Source organism: Scyliorhinus torazame, chromosome 7 (assembly GCF_047496885.1).
Source record: "Scyliorhinus torazame isolate Kashiwa2021f chromosome 7, sScyTor2.1, whole genome shotgun sequence".
In the NCBI taxonomy this organism is placed as follows: Eukaryota; Metazoa; Chordata; class Chondrichthyes; order Carcharhiniformes; family Scyliorhinidae; genus Scyliorhinus; species Scyliorhinus torazame.
In genome coordinates, this window is record NC_092713.1 from 94,918,853 (window position 1) to 94,935,993 (window position 17,141).

The 17,141-nt window shown below is 44.8% G+C and overlaps 1 protein-coding gene across 1 annotated transcript in view; it reads left to right on the top strand.

The window, feature by feature from the left end:
* The window catches only part of LOC140426389 (nucleotide sugar transporter SLC35D1-like), a 100,135-nt gene that overhangs the window by 40,176 nt on the left and 42,818 nt on the right, over positions 1–17,141 (top strand). Inside the window, 1 exon segment of the mRNA XM_072511085.1 lies at positions 4,455–4,557. Coding sequence (XP_072367186.1) covers positions 4,455–4,557 — 103 coding nt within the window.

Here is a 17,141-nt window from a genome sequence, read left to right on the forward strand (position 1 = left end):
TCTCTCCCTCTCCCTCTCCGCCTGCGTCTCTCCCTCTCTCTCTCCGCCTGCGTCTCTCTCTCTCCCTCTCTCTCTCCGCCTGCGTCTCTCTCTCTCCCTCTCTCTCTCCGCCTGCGTCTCTCTCTTTCTCCGCCTGCGTCTCTCTCTCTCCCTCTCTCTCTCCGCCTGCGTCTCTCTCTCCCTCTCTCTCTTGGCCTCCGTCTCTCTCTCCCTCTCTCTCTTGGCCTGCGTCTCTCTCTGTTTCGGAGCTACAGACTCCCTCCAGCCTACAGTGTCACGTGCTATTACTTGCCTGATACCTACTGGTCGGAGGCTATACATATTGACAAACACACACATGTACATATCACTACATCCCCTTTGCTTGAAATTTCGAAGAATATATAATACATTAATTCAATAAATATATATATGCTTAACAAGGCGACTATGGACTGTGATGATCCACATTTAGCACTGCTAAGCTGTGAAACATCCCCATTAAGTTGTGGTCTGTCGGCAGCAGAAATATTGATGAACTACGAACAACTCTGCCATGCCATACTAAGGAAGGCCCGAACAAAAAGATAAGAGACAATGTAGCTTAATGTATTTTATATTGTGTACAGTTTATTGTCCATTCACCGATTTAACCGTTCCGGTTTCTTTGTTTCTCTAGTTGGCCACACTAAATAGTCCCCTGATTGGGGGAAAAAAGTAATTGGGTACTCTAAGTTTATTTTTAAAAACAACTTTGGTGAATCTGTGAGATATCTGAACTTTGGTAGCTATATCTACTCTGGTTGTATCATTGTTCTGAACTTCATTCTGTACCTTGACATTTAACTCGTTCACTGCTTGTCGGTTTCGATGAATGTAAACTCTCATATACATCCTCTCCTTGCTCAGTTATCACAGTGTAGGACCATGGACCTGTTTTCTGCAATATCTTACCACATTTTGACCAGCCATCAGAATCCTCCACTCACCATGTCATTTGGTTTCAAAAGATTTCAGGCTCGTGGTAGACTTGTCATAATATTCCTTTTGTTTCTTCTGAGATTCCATTTGATCTCTTATCTTTTTGTTCGCTCTTTCCTTTGTATGGCATGGTAGAGTTGTTCATAGTTTCCGATTCATCAACATTTCTGCTGCCTATCACAACCTTTTGCCAAGGAACTGACACAATTTCACCTATTTTCATCGGTTCCTTTTGCTTGTCAATATTGATATTGTTGGAAAGTGGTACACTTTTCCACCATGTCCTGTATGTCTTTTGTTTATTCCTGGCCAATAGACAATATCTTGTGCTCTTCGCTTTCATTTCTCGATTCCAAGGTGACCCAACTGAACCTTTAGTAGTATTTGCTTGCACAGACTGTGGAATTACGATTCTCCCTTGCCTATGTAACAAACCATTTGCTACACTTATATCTGATTGTAGAACATGAACCTTTTGGCCATCAATTGTTGAGATTATGTATCCCCATTTGTAATACTTCATCCTTCTCTGTTACTTCAAAAATCAGTTTTGACTTTGCATCCGACATTGGTAGTGTTTCCGTAATTAGATTCACATGAACCTGCACATCCTCTCCAATAGGATTGTCATCGTGTACTGTTGTAGCTCTAGACAACGCATCCTTTTTGGATTGAATCTTGTTAGTGAAAGGTAAAACACCAAAACCCTGGAATATTTCTGTAAAAACCTGCACAATGGACTCCACTGATCCACTGTGTGTGTTCAGTGCACAGTCAGTGCTATGCACTCGTTTCACCAGTTCCAGTGCTTCATACGCTTCCTCACCTAATAACGATGCACTATCTTCTGCTACTATCAAGAATTTTAATTGTGCACTTTATCTTTTACTTGTACATTCAATTAATTCACACGTACAATGTGTCAAATTTCTGACCATTACAGTCCTTCAAGAAGACCAGTTTATTTAATATTCTCTGTTTTAATTGCATAGTCTTGCTATCGCTGATACTTATGAGGTTTGCTTTCGCTATAACTTCACAGAGATAAGCAATCAATTTATCAACAAAGAAACTGTCCATTTGTCCTTTGTCACTGTTCCATTATCATTTTTATCACTTTTTGTTCTTGTAGGAGACATTTTATTCTTTTGGCTGTGTTTGCCCTGTCTTTGAGGCATAGCCTCAAAATAAGGGGAAGTAGATTTAGAACTGAGTTTAGGAGAAACTTCTTCACCCAAAGGGTTGTGAATCTATGGAATTCCTTGCCCAGTGAAGCAGTAGAGGCTCCTTCATTAAATGTTTTTAAGATAAAGATAGATAGTTTTTTGAAGAATAAAGGGATTAAGGGTTATGGTGTTCGGGCCGGAAAGTGGAGCTGAGTCCACAAAAGATCAGCCATGATCTCATTGAATGGTGGAGCAGGCTCGAGGGGCCAGATGGCCTACTCCTGCTCCTAATTCTTATGTTCATCCAAGATTGCATCAATAAAAAAATGTATCTTCCAAATTAATGTCATCAATTGCATTAATTGACTTCCCTGCATTAACTTTTTTGCTTGTGAAGCATTGTTTCGCAAAATGATTTTTTCCTTTGCACTTTGTGCAAATTTTGCCATATGCTGGACATTCCCTCGGTGGGTGCCTATTTTCACATCTTTTACATGTAATGGCTACTTCTGCCAAGTGTTTAAAATGTCCACCGCTGCTGAGACCATGTTTTATTTTTGAGTGCGCCGGCATCACTCCCAATTTTTTGCACCAAACCTTTGTGCATTCAATGTGCTGATATGTTGCGCAGCTCGTTCACTAGCGTGGCAAATCTTAATCGGGTCTTCTAACTGAAGCTCATTTTCCCATAAGAAACGCTCACGCACCTCATCAATTACTCGAAAGACAATTTGATCCCAAATCATTGAGGATTTTAAAGTTGCTTTTAACTGGAGGTTGGTAAGAAAGCTAGCAAAGGACTCGCCTGTCTACTGCATGCGTGTTCTAAATATATGTCACTCAAGGTTTTATTTTTCGGCGTGCAATGCCGATTTTTTTTTGACTGCATCAAAGCTTTTACTATCATCCGTTTGTTCATTTACTCAGGCCTGTGGGCCTGCTACTGTTAGCAACATTGCTATCTTTCTTTAATCTGCAATCCTAGAGCTGCTACCAATGCGCGCCCATTGCCACCAACATTACCAATTAGTAGAAGTTGTTCAGGAGTTTTCAAACTATCCCTCTTCTTGCACTGGTTTTGCATTTTCAGAGATTTCCTTCGATGATCCACATTTTCCTTGTGGCACTGTTTCACCAAATTTGAACACTGTCCTTCAAATCGTCACACCTGATCTTTACATTTTTGATCACCCCACTCCTGGTACCATGTTATGTCCTTGTTACTTAGGCAGAATACTAAAGCATGTCTAGTTCAAGACTAGTTTATTTTAATATGGTGTAATAAATTGGCGGTAAGAAACTAATGCTATCAAACTGGAACTAATACAAACATGACATGATAAACAATGGTTTATCCTCCAGACTCCCGCCAGGCTATAGTGTCACGTGCTATTGCTTGACTGACACCTACTGACCGGAGACTTATATATATTTACACATACACTTGTTTATGCATATCACTACACTGTTGGTGAGCATTTTCTCTTCCTTTCAGGGATATTGGGCCAGGATTGGCTCAAATCCACCTGTCTGCTAATTTTTAATAAGATAGACTGCAATGGTAGCCATTGCTATACTCTCAAACACAATTTGAAGTCAACCTTCTCCACTACTTCAGCATTATTTGAAGAGATGTATCCTGAACACACGCAAGACATGTACATTATCAACAAATTCTGGTGAACTGAGGCAAATATAGGCTCAATGTCTTTGAGCTATATCTGTTCAATTCATGAACAGGTGACCAGTAAGATTGGTTACCAAATTGAATTTAAATCAGTAATTTTTATCCAAAGTTAAAATTACCATTGATCTCTCCTATTACTAAAATGAATCGACGGTCAAGTTTGGCCCTTACCAAATGTACAGTTGATTTAACTGAGGAGCACCTTTGTGAGAGAAACCATTTTCTCTCCTTTCTCCCCCTTTAGTAACATCAAGCATGAGAATATTAACTACACGCCCATTTTTAGGAATCCCGCATAATTCTTTTTAAAAATTTCTGTTGAGGGGAACCTGAGCCTCATAAGGTTTAGCAAAGGTTACTGAATGATTTTGGAAAAAAGGGTTGTCGCCCAAAGTGCTTTGGGTTTGGGTTTCATAACCTGGAACAAGCACACTTACTTAATATTGGATTGTAGTGAAGATTTTGATGCTATCCTTGAAATAATAAAACGGAGTGTGTTTGCTTCCATACTTAATTAATGTCTCTCCTGGGAGTCTCATTTTAAATATTCTAACTTCTATTCTAAATATAATAATAGTGTTTTGTGTGTATTTCTGTTTAAATGTACAAACTGAAATACAAAAAAAATATTTTTTCTCCAGTTCTGACATGGCATTTGACTCTTTTGGATATGGATACATTCTTACAAATAATGTATTAACAGCTGCCAATGGAGCTTACGTCAAGCAAAAATTGGAGTCAAAAGTGAGTAGTCATTTAAAAAAAAATTCCTTCAAAAGTAATGTTGAAAGTTTATGCTGTAATAAGCTGAAAGTTCAAATCTTTAAATATTAATTTCTTGCCGCTCCTGTGAAACTTTTCTGTTCACAATTCTGCGGTTCTGGCATTTTCACTTAAAATTCTATGATTCACAAAGTCTTTTTCTGAGGTTGTTGTAATCAGATATGTTTTTCTTTTTTACTTCTATACTCCAGAAAACACCCAACCGGGTTTAAAAGAGCACGGAGGACGTGCATAAAACCCTGTTTTTAATGGTGGGTGGTGAAATGAGGTTTTCTCTTCCCAGTTTTTCCTCCTAGCCTCTTAATGGATGCTGAAGTGTCATCTTGGAAATTACAGTTTCACCCATGTTGCCATTCATTTAAGCGTTGGTGCTGGGTTTGTTGGAATTGAATCTCCATTTAAAAAAAAGTTATTTTCAAAAAGGAGTTTCTGAATAACGTTAAAGATTAGGATGTTGAACTGATGAATTTCTTTCTGACAGCCCTCTCCCACTTTGTAGTAAGGCTTAATATTGCATTGTCTTTGTCGCATTGTGCATGCCAAAATTGTGTGTGGATATAAAATTTATATAAATATTGCCCCTCAGTGTGGTGCTGTTGGTGTGGATGCAGTTCTGATTTTCTCTCCTTCACAGTTACTGATGCTGTTCTGCATTGTACCCAGAGTTCCTGCTTTCTGACAAACTAATGAGGATACCTCTGAAGATAAAGCACCGTCACGAGCTCATTCTGGCTGTATCTGTAGGCAGAAGATGTGGGAATGGTTCTTAATGAATACTTTGTGTCTGTCTTCATGAAAGAGGGGACAGTGCAGACAATTTAGCTGAGGTGTAATGAGGTCCACAGCTGCATAGCCCAAGCAGAATCCAAATCGAGCATCGGTGAGCAGTTTGTTGCTGAGTTAGCACTGCTTAATAGTACTGTCGTTAACACCTTCAATGGTTTTGATTGAGACTAGACTGGTAAGGATGTAATTGGGGAGATTAGATTTGTCCTGCTACTTTTGTTGGAAAGGTACATTGACAGTTTTCCATATTTTGGGGTGCAGATACCAGTATTGTAGCTGTTTTGGAGCAGCTTGACTGGGCATGGCTAGTTTGGATCACATCTTCAGTCCTATTGTTCGGATGTTGTTACGGGGCCCATTGCCGTTGCTGTAGTGTTTCGTATTTGGTGCACTCTTTCAGAATTTGCGAACAGTAAAATCGGACGATTTTCGAAACAGCAAGGAGGATGAATAGAGACTTTAGGAGAATATAGTGGACCGGTGACAGGTTCACTTTAATATATGAATACAATGTGATGTGACTGATGCACTTTGGGATGAGAAGCATGGAATGTGAGTGAATTGAATTGTCTGGATAGTACCATCTACAATGGTGGGCACCACAGGAGGAGGTCAAGATTGATCATCTGCGGGGCACTTCTTGCTGAAAATGTTTGCAGAAAAAATACTCTTCCTCCATTCACCTTATCAAATAATTTTAAAACATTTGTTGAATCTCAACTTCACTAGAAATTATCTCAATTTCTCCTCCTCGATAGAATCTCTAGTGTTTAGTATCTTCCCGTGAATTAACATATGGGGCGGGCTTCTCCGACCCCCCGCCGGGTCAGAGAATCGCTGGGGGCTGGCGTGAATCCCGCCCCCGCTGGTTGCCGAATTCTCCGGCACTGGATACTCGGCGGGGGCGGGAATCATGTCGCGCACGCACCCCCCCCCCCCCCCCCCCCCCGGCGATTCTCCGGCCCACAATGGGCCGAAGTCCCGCTGCTGGAATGCCTGTCCCGCCGGCGAGAATCAAACCACCTCTCTTTCCGGCGGGACTAGGCGGCGCGGCCAGGGTCCTGGGGGGGGCAATCTGGCCCGAGGGGGTGCCCCCACGGTGGCCTGGCCCCGATTGGGGCCCACCGATCTGGGGCGGGCCTGTGCCGTGGGGCACTCTTTTCCCTCTGCCTCAGCCGCAGTCTTCACCATGGCCGACGCGCAAGGGACACCCCCGCACATGCGCGGGGATGACGTCCGCAGCCGCTGACGCTTCAACGCATGCACGGACTTCCGCCACCCGGCGAAGTCCTTTCGGCCCCAGCTGGCTTGGTGCCAAAGGCCTTTCCCGCCGGTCGGCGGCACGCCAACCACTCGGCGCGGGCGAGGGTTTGGCCCCTAAAGGTGCAGAGAAATCCAATCCGCACCTTTGGGGCGGCCCGACGCCGGAGTGGTTCACGCCACTTCATCCCGCCGGCACCCCCAGCCCTGCCAATGTGGGCCGGAGAATCGCCCGGGGGGGGGGGGGGGGTGGCGACTGGCGCGGCATGATTCCCGCTGCACCACTCCACTAGGTTCTCTATCTCCCTCCTGTATTCTGACTCGTCGTTATTCGTGATCCGGCCCACTATGGTCTTATCGTCAGCAAACTTGTAGATGGAGTTGGAACCAAATTTTGCCACACAGTCGTGTGTGTACAGGGAGTAGAGTAGGGGGCTAAGTACGCAGCCTTGCGGGGCCCCGGTATTGAGGACTATTGGAGAGGAGGTGTTGTTGTTCATTCTTACTGATTGTGGTCAGAAAATCGAGGATCCAGTTGCAGAGTGGGGAGCCAATTCCTAGGTTTTGGAGCTTTGATATGAGTTTGGCTGGATTATGGTGTTGAAGACGGAGCTGTAGTCAATAAATAGGAGTCTGATGTAGGAGTCCTTGTTGTCGAGATGCTCTAGGGATGAGTGTAGGGCCAGGGAAATGGAGTCTGCTGTGGACCGGTTGCGACGGTATGCGCATTGCAATGGACCAAGGTATTCTGGGAGTATGGAGGTGATGCGCTTTATAATCAACCTCTCGAAACAACCTCTCGAAGCACTTCATTAATACTGAAGTCAGAGCCACCGGACGGTAGTCATTGAGGCATGTTGCCTGGTTCTTCTTTGGCACCGGTATAATGGTGGTCTTCTTGAAGCAACGGGTATAGATGCACACCAAAATCTTTCTGATCCTCTGTGCTTCCCAGGGTCCTACCATTTTGTCATGTATTCCCTTGCCTTGTTTGTCCTGCCCAAGTGCATCCCCTCACACATGTATCCGGATTGAATTCCATTTTCCCCTGATCAGCCCGTCTGACCAGCCTGCCTATATCCTCCTGCAATCTGAGGCTATCCTCTTCACTATTTACCATCCACCAATTTTTGTATCATCCTTAAACTTGCTGATCAACGCTCCTACGTTCATATATAAATCCTTTATATCAAGCACAAACAGCAAGTGCCCCAACACTGACCCCTGTGGGACCCCACTGGACACCGGCTTCCAGTCAGAAAACACCCCTTGACCATCACCCTCTGCTTCCTGCCACAAGCTAATTTTGGATCCATTCCTTGGATCCCATGGGCTCTTAACTTCACTATCAGCGGGACCTTATCAAAAGCCTTGCTGACTATGTCAAATGTATTTCTCTTGTCTACACACCTGGTCGAAAAATTCAATCAAGTTGGTCAGGCATGACCTACCCTTAACAAAACCATGCTGACTGTTCTTGATTAATTCCTGCCTCTCCAAATGCAGATTAATTATATGTCTCAGAGTTGCTTCCAATAGTTTTCCCACCACTGAGGTTACTGGCTGGCCTGTAGTTTCCTGGTTTATCCCTTCTTGAATAATGGTACCACATGGGCTATCCTCCAGTCCTTTGGCACCTCTTCTGTGGCCAGAGTGGAAATGAAAATTATTGCCAGCGCTCCTGCTATTTCCTTCCTTGCCTCACTCCGCCTAGGATACATTTCATCTGGCCCTGGACCTGTCTACTTTTAAACCTGCCAGACCACTCCGAATCGCCTATCTTATGTTAATCTCTTTAATTTTATTACCGTCCGTCTCCCTGATTTCTATCCCAAAACTGTCCTTCTCGCAAGTGAACACTGACACAGTACTCATTTAGAACACTGCAACATCCTCTGGCTCTACACACAAATTACCACTGTAGTCCTTAATGGGCCTTACTCTTTCTCTAGTTATCCTTTTACAGAAAAACAACTTTGGATTTTCCTTTATTTTACCTGCAAGTATCCTTTCATGTCCCCTTTTCACTCTCCTAACTTCCTTTTTAAGTTCCTCTTGCACATTCTATATGCCTCTAGGACTTCTGTTTTGAGTCCTCAATATCTGCCATAAACCTCCCTTTTTCTCCTTATCCAATGCTTTATATCCCAAAAATTAAGTCCAGGACTCTCTTGGTCCTTCTACGGACTGGCTTAAAAAGTTCTTCATGCATTTTAATAATTACTGGCTACCCCAGTTAATAGTGGAAGTTTAAATCCCCCACTATAACAGTTCTCTGAAATTTGCTAACGTATCTATCTGCTCTTCTCTTTCTCTCGGACGTTTAGGGGGCCTGTTAAACGCTCTTAATGTGATTGCTCCTTTTTGGTTCTTAAGTTCTACCCATACGTCTTCAGTTGAAGAGCCTTCTAAGATGCCGTCCCTCCGTGGTGCTGTAATCGATTCCCTGATTAAATTTGCGACAACCCCTCCTCTTTTGTCTCCTTTCATAGATACATTGAAAATAGGAAGCAGGAGGGGGCCTTTTGGCCTTTCGAGCCTGCTCCGCCATTTATCACAATCATGGCTGATCATCCAACTCAATAGCCTAATCCTGCTTTCTCCCCATAGCCTTTGATCCCATTCGCCCCAAGTGCTATAACTAGCCACCTCTTGAATATATTCAATGTTTTAGCATCAACTACTTCCTGTGGTTATGAATTCCACAGGCTCACCACTCTTTTTGGGTGAAGAAATGCCTCCTCATCTCTGTCCGAAATGGTTTACCCTGAGTCTTCAGACTGTGACCCCGGGTTCTGGACATGGCCACCATTGGGAACATCTTCCCTGCATCTACCCTGTCTAGTCCTGTTCGAATTTTATAAGTCTGTATGAGATCCCTTGTCATTCTTCTGAACTCCAGCGAGAACAATCCTAACCTAGTCAATCTGTCCTCGTATGACAGTCCCGCCATCCCCAGAATAAATCTGGTAAACCTTCGCTGCACTCCCTTGAGAACAAGAACATCCTTCCTCAGAAAAGGAGACCAAAACTGCACACACTTCTAGGTGTGACCTCACCAAGGCCCTGTATAATTGCAGCAACACACTCCTGCTTCTGTACTCAACCTCTCACAGTGAAGGCCAACACACCATTAGCCTTCTTTACCGCCTGCATGCTTATAGGTTAGGTGAATTAGACATTCTGAATTCTCCCTCAGTGTACCCGAACAGGTGCCAGAGTAAAACTTATCAAATGTTGGCTGAGTTTAACAAAGGTAAAGTCAGAAAAATTATTAATGATTTGTCCAAATGCTTGTTCACAGCTAGAGAGTCACTTTCCGCAATGGCTGCTGGAATTTGGTTTCTTTCTGACGCAGTTGTGGTTGTTTTTTTTTCCCTGAAAACAGTGGTGTTGAGTTAGAATCCTTCTTTAAGACTCTGTTTGCAGCAATGAGGTCTTCTTGTGACTTTACAAACCGCAAACGGGGCTCAGCTTTTTCAGAGAGGTAGGGGAGGGGGCCGTGGGGAAGGCTGTTGTCTTAAAAAAAGAAAAAAAAGATTTTAAGCAGGAAACAAAAATACTTGCTGTACAGGTATTGCCCTGCACCCTGCTCCAAATGCAGTGGCCAGCATACAACGTTTTGCATACAAAGAAAAGTTTGGGGGGAGGGGGTGTTGGAGGATGAGAAGACGAGGGGTGGAAAGATGTGTTGAGCTATGCACCAGCTGTAATAGTTTAATCCGTAACTCACCATCCATGTAAAGTATGTTCTGACTGTTCATATCTAATGGGTGTGATTCTCTATCCCACCAGACCGGTTTTCTGGCATAGCATGCCCCCACCGGCAGCGGGATCCTTTGTCCCGGCAGCTAGCCAATGGCTTTCCCATTGTGGCCACCCCCACGCCATGGGAAATCCACAGTCATGAGAGTGCTACCAGTGAAGCGGAGGATCCCGCCCAATAAATTCTACACCCAAGAACCTCTGGTTTCTGCCTGGAGCTCATCTTACCCATCGTCTCTTACTCATTGTCTCTCTAAGAGCCAGTAGACTTGTCTCTCTATAAAATGGCTTGTGACCTTCACAAATGCAACTTAGTAGCTGTTGTAGACTAGTATCTTTGTTTAGCATAAAATGTTCTCTTCAAAAATGTTCTATGTTGTATCAAACAGGTGGCATTTACAAATTAATATTCTATATAGCACATCTTCGTAACAACTAGCAATAGGAGGAATGTAGGGAAGAGTAGTTTTTTCACTAGCTTCGCAGCTACTTCGTGCTTATACTCTGCTTTTGCTCCCGGGGATACCCGTGCAATCCCCACATGTGACCTTCTTTGTAGCCGGGTCATCATGTGACCACTCGGTCTACATCTTCCCTGTTTAGTCGGAACACCTGGCGGCATGAGATGTAACAATATGTGCCATCGGAAACTACAGAGCATTTTGTAATATACAATTAAACAGACCAACTATCTTTAAATGCATGGTGAGTTACAGATTAAACTATTACAGCTGGTGCATAGCTCATCTCATCTTTCCACCCCTCGTCGTCTCATCCTCCAACCCCCTCCCCCCCAAAACTTTTTGTTGCATGCTGCAGTTGGAGCAGGGTGCAGGGCAATACCTGTACAGCAAATATTTTTGTTTCCTGCTTAAAATCTTTTTTTTATGATTGTTCATTTAAAATTCCGATATTAATGTCTGTTTGTACCATTAGATCTTTCTCTTCAAGCAACTGCTTGCAGACTAACTCACTGAATGCCATAAACTATTCGATCCCAGATTAGTTAACCAGTGAGAATTCCAAATGCATATTTCTTTGCCAAGGCTTTCAGGGTGGCTGGGTAAAATTGTATTGATTCAGCTCTCTTGGTTTGTTGAATTGAATGCATGTCTGTCAGGGATTATATGTTTTATGAGGCTGGTTTAGCACAGTGGGCTAAACAGCTCGCTTGTAAAGCAGAACACTGCCTGCAGTGCGGGTTCAATTCCCGTACCAGCCTCCCCGGACAGGCACCGGAATGTGGCGACTAGGGGCTTTTCACAGTAATTTAATTTGAAACCTACTTGTGACAATAAGCGATTTTCATTTCATTTCATATTCTCAAACCTTTTTAGAATTATTTCAGGGTCCTCTTTTTTTCACCCTCCATCTGGAAAGCAAACTACTCAAATCACCATTTCTCAAACTTTTCCCAATATATACAATGTTTTTCATCAAAGATGAGCAGATCGATGCGACAAAGTCCTTGTGTGGATATTACGAACACTATAGTTCCAAATCACAAACAACAAGGACTTAGAGTAGTTTATTCACTAGCTTTAACAGCTACTTCATGCTTGTACCTACCCATGCTCCTGGGAGTAATTCCCACGCTGTCCATACGTGATCGCTTTTGTAACCAGGTCATCAGATGACCAATCGGTCTACAGACAGGACATCAGACTAGGCCTGAGTTATAATAGCAAATAAAGTAAGTTTGACCTAAAGCTTCGGAACAACAAATCGTAAGTGAGATGTCTTTCTCATGGAAGTTAACTTAGTCACATTAACAATGCTAACTATTGCTAATCTTACTGTGGTTTCTGCAGAGCAGCCTTGGAATTCATAGGGAAAAGCGGGGCAATTTGTTTAAAAATCCTTAATTGTGGAACCAATTACAGGTTTTGCTTCAGAATGTTGATTGAGAAAGCAAACTGTATGGTGCAGTAAAGTCAGTGGGCTACATATTTACCCCTTGGATCCATGTTTTAATACAGTTTAGATTCCCTTTCCTGAGCCTGGAGTGGAATACGTTTTGACCAGTTTCATCTTTATTGATGCGAGTCCACATAGAAGTCGGTACTCTTCACTTACAAGCAATGGATGTCATTGATATGGGCAGCACGGTAGCATTGTGGATAGCACAGTTGCATCACAGCTCCATGGTCCCAGGTTCGATTCCCGACTTGGGCCACTGTCTGTGTGGAGTCCGCACATTATTCCCGTGTCTGCGTGAGTTTCCTCCGGGTGCTCAGGTTTCCTCCCACAGTCCAAGGATGTGCAGGTTAAGTGGATTGGCCATGCTAAATTACCCCCGGTGTCCAAAAAAAAGGTTAAGTGGGGTTACTGGGTTGCGGGGATAGGCTGGAGTGTGGACTTGAGTTGTGTGCTCTTTCCAAGAGCCGGTGCAGACTCGATAGGCTGAATGGCCTCCTTCCGCACTGTAAACTCGATGATATGGAGAATTGTACTGGAAGTGTGTTTTTCTGTAACTGAGCTCTCTGTTTCCTAGTGTATACCAATGCAGCGCTGAAACAGACCAGCTCCCAAAAATCATTCTTGGTATTTTTGTCAGTAAGTACCTGACCTTGGCTCAACGTACAGCTTTAATGGCCCAACTGCAACCAAGAATTCCATGGATGGAAATTCTGGATGCAACAAACCCTTTTGCTACTGTTTCATGTCCGTTTATGTTCCTGTGCTGAGGTTTGAAAGATGTTTGTGCTGAGGAATAGAAGACGTGCTATTCCTTGCTATTGCTATTGGAGCGGATGGATTACACCCCAGGGTTCTGAAGGAGTGAGCAGAGGAGATTGCCGAGGCATTGGTGATGATCTTTCAGGAATTGCTGGAGGCAAGGAGGGTCCCAGACGACTGGAAAGTAGCTAATATAACACTGCTGTTTAAGAAGGGAGGGAGGCAGAAGATGGGAAATTATAGGCCGGTTAGCCTGACTTCATGCATTGACAAGATTTAAGAGTCCATTATTAAAGATGAGATTGCCGAGTACTAGGAAGTGCATGATAAAATAGGATTGAGTCAGCATGGAGAGGTCATGTCTGACATCTGTTAAGAGTTCTTTGAGGAGCTAACAAGAAAGTTAGACAAAGGAGAATCAATGGATGTGATTTATTTAGATTTTCAGAAGGTCTTTGATGAGGTGCCGCATAGGAGAGTATTAAATAAGTTAGGAGCCCATGGTGTTAAGGGTAACATCCTGGCATGGATAGAAGATTGGCTGACTAGCAGAAGGCAGAGAGTGGGGATAAAATAGGTCTTTTTCAGGTTGGCAGCTGATGACTAGTGGTGTGCCTCAGGGGGTCTGTGCTGGGGCCACACCTTTTCACAATATTCATTGATTTAAAAATATATATTTTTTTATTCTCCTTTTTCACATTTTCTCCCAAATTTTCACCCACCAACAGTAAACAATAATCATTAACAAATATGTCAATCCCCATGTCAATAACAACGATCCCATCCTCCCACCAAACCCCAAGCAATAGTCCGCATGTTCACAAAAACAAATGACAAAAAGGAATCAGGAATCACCTATAGTCACCATTAACACACACAGTCCCCCTCCCAACTAATGTTCGATGTTATCCAGTTCTTGAAAGTGCATAATGAATAATGTCCATGAATTGTCGAACCCCTCCATCCTTCCCCTCAGTTCAAACTTAACCTTCTCAAGAGTCCAGAATTCCAACAGGTCCCCCCGCCACGCCAGGGCACAGGGTGGAGAGGTTGCTCTCCAACCCATCAGGATCTGCCTTCAGGCGATCAACATCTGCCTCCGCACCCGTTTCCAAGCCCGGCTGGTCTGACACCCCTAATATGGCCTCCCGATGGCCAGGGTCCAGCTTCACGTGCACCACTTTAGAGATTACTCTTTAAAAACCACAAACAAAGAAATGTACAGCACAGGAACAGGCCCTCCAAGCCCATGCCGACCATGCTGCCCGACTAAACTACAATCTTCTACACTTCCTGGGTCCGTATCCCTCTATTCCTATTCATGTATTTGTCAAGATGCCCCTTAAATGTCACCACCTTCCAGTAATCCTCCAGCTTTGGACAGAAACAAAGCATATGAATGTGATTAGCGCCCCCCCCACCCCGGCAACGTTCACACACATCTTCTTCTCCTTCAAAGAATCGGCACATCCTCACCCTCTGTTTACCACCTTCAGCTGTATCAGCCCCAACCTCGCACACTAGGTGGAGGCGTTCACTCTCCGGAGCACCTCACACCAGAACCCCTCCTCCATATCCTCTCCCAACTCTTCCTCCCACTTTGCTTTGATCCCTTCCAGTGGTGCCTTCTCCTCTTCCAAAATAGCTCTGTAAACCGAAGACACTACCCCCTTCTCCAGTCCCCCTGTCATCAGCACGTCCTCCAGCAATGTGGAGGCCGGCTCCACCGGGAAGCTCTGTATCTCCTTTCTGGCAAAATCTCAAACTTGCATGTATCTAAACATTTCTCCCTGCTCCAGCCCATACTTCGCTTCCAGCTCCTTCAATCCTGCAAACCGACCCCTAAGAAACAAATCTTTTTGTGTCTTAATCCTCTTCTCCTCCCATTTCCGAAAATTTCCATCCCACTTCCCTGGCTCAAATCTGTGGTTCACCTGAATCGGCATTTCCCTTGACCCTGCCCCCAACCCGAAGTGTTGGCGAAACTGCCTCCAAATTCTCAATGAAGCTTTTATTGCCAGACTCCCTGAGTATTTGGTGCTGTTGCTAGTGCCTTCAATCCTGACCCCCTGCACAAATTCTCCATTCTGACCCACTGGGAATTAACCCCTCTGACCCAGCATCGCACCTTCTCCACATTCACTGCCCAGTAATAATACATCGGGTTCGGAAGACCTAAACCCCCTGCCTGCCTTCCCCTTTGTAGCAGCTCCTTCTAACTCTGGCCACCTTCCCTCCCCATATGAACGAAGTAATCATTCCTTCACTCTCTCTGAAAAATGTCTTTGGCAGGAAAATCGGCAGACATTGGAAAATAAACAGAAATAGGCCATCTCACCTTGCCAGATCAGCTTTCACTCTCTCCACCAAACTAGAAATGTTGTACCAGCGGAGCACCCCCCCCCCCCCCCCCCAGCCCCCGGGCAACCTGTACCTCCAGGTATCTAAAGTGAGCCCCTGCCCTACGGAATGGCAGACCCCCACCCCCGGCCGAGACACCACAAAATACTCACTCGTCTAGATTTAGTTTGTATCCCGAGAAAGACCCAAACGTCCGAAGCAGCTCCAATATTCCCCCTATTGACACATTCGATTCTGACACATATAGCAAGTCATCGGCATACAAGGACACCCTATGCTCTGTCGTCGTCGCACCCCCCCCCCCCCCCCAGCTCCAGAACTGCCATCAAGTACTCCCATTCTAACCGTTCAAACGCTTTCTCAGCGTCCAATGCCACAACCACCTCTGTTTCCTTCCCCAGCGCCGGTGCCATAACCACGTTCAATACCATTCTAACGTTTAAAAGAGCTGCCTCCCTCTCACGAACCCTGTCTGATCTTCACCTATAACCTTCGGGAGGCACTCCTTCAGCCTACCCGCCAGTACCTTCGCCAATACTTTTGCATCCACATTTAAAAGTGATATGGGTCTATAGGACCCACACTGTCGGGTCCTTATCTTTTTTAAGCAACAGGGAAATCAATGCCTGCCCCAAAGTTTGTGGCAACACGCCCTCACCTGTCGCCTCTTCAAACATCCCCACCATCAGGGGTTGTCAGCTTATCCTTGAATTCTTTATAATATTCCTCCGGAAACCGGGGCTGCACGGTGGCGCAGTGGGTTTTCCCTGTTGCCTCATTGCGCTGAGGCCCCAGGTTCGATCCCGGCTCTGGGTCACTATCCGTGTGGAGTTTGCACATTCTCCCCGTGATTGCGTGGGTTTCACCCCCACAGAGGTGTGCAGGTTAGGCGGATTGGCCATGCTAAATTGCCCCTTAATTGGAAAAAATGAATTGGGTACTCTAAAATTTAAAAAATATATATATTCCACCGGAAACCCATCTGGCCCTGCCACCTTCCCCGACTGCATCCTCCCAATCGCATCTTTTATCTCCTGCTCCACTATTGCTCCTTCTAATGTAGCCCTGTACCCCTCCCCTAACCTCGGGTACTGCAACCCATCTAGAAATTCCTGCATCTCCCGGTCTCCCCCAGGTGGCTCCGACCTGTACAACCGTCTCATAGAATTCCTCAAAGAACTTGTTAATCAGATCCGGAGCCACCATCAACTTCCCTGCCCTCTCCCTCACCTGAACAATTTCCCTTACCTCCATGCTCGTAAACTGCACCCCTTGCTCGCCTCAGTTGGCGCACCGCCTTCCTGATAGATAGTTGGTCAAAGCTCGTCTGTAGTTCCTTCCTCTTTTCCAACTTTGCTGGGTCCCCATCTTCTGCATAACTCCTATCTACCTCCAACATCTCATCTATTACCCTCTGCCGCTCCAACCTCTCCTCTTTGTCCACTCTGGCCTTAAACTCACCCCTCACCACCGCCTTTAGAGCCTCCCAGACAACCGCTTTCGACACCTCACCCGTACAGTTGAAACCTACATATTCCTCAATTACCTTTTCAAATTTGTCACCGAACCGGTGGTTCCCCAAAAGCCCCACATCTCATTTCCACCCGGCCTCTGCGCTACCCCCTTCTCCAATACCATGTCCACCCAATGCGGAGCGTGATCTGATACTGCAATTGCCGAGTATTCCGACCCCT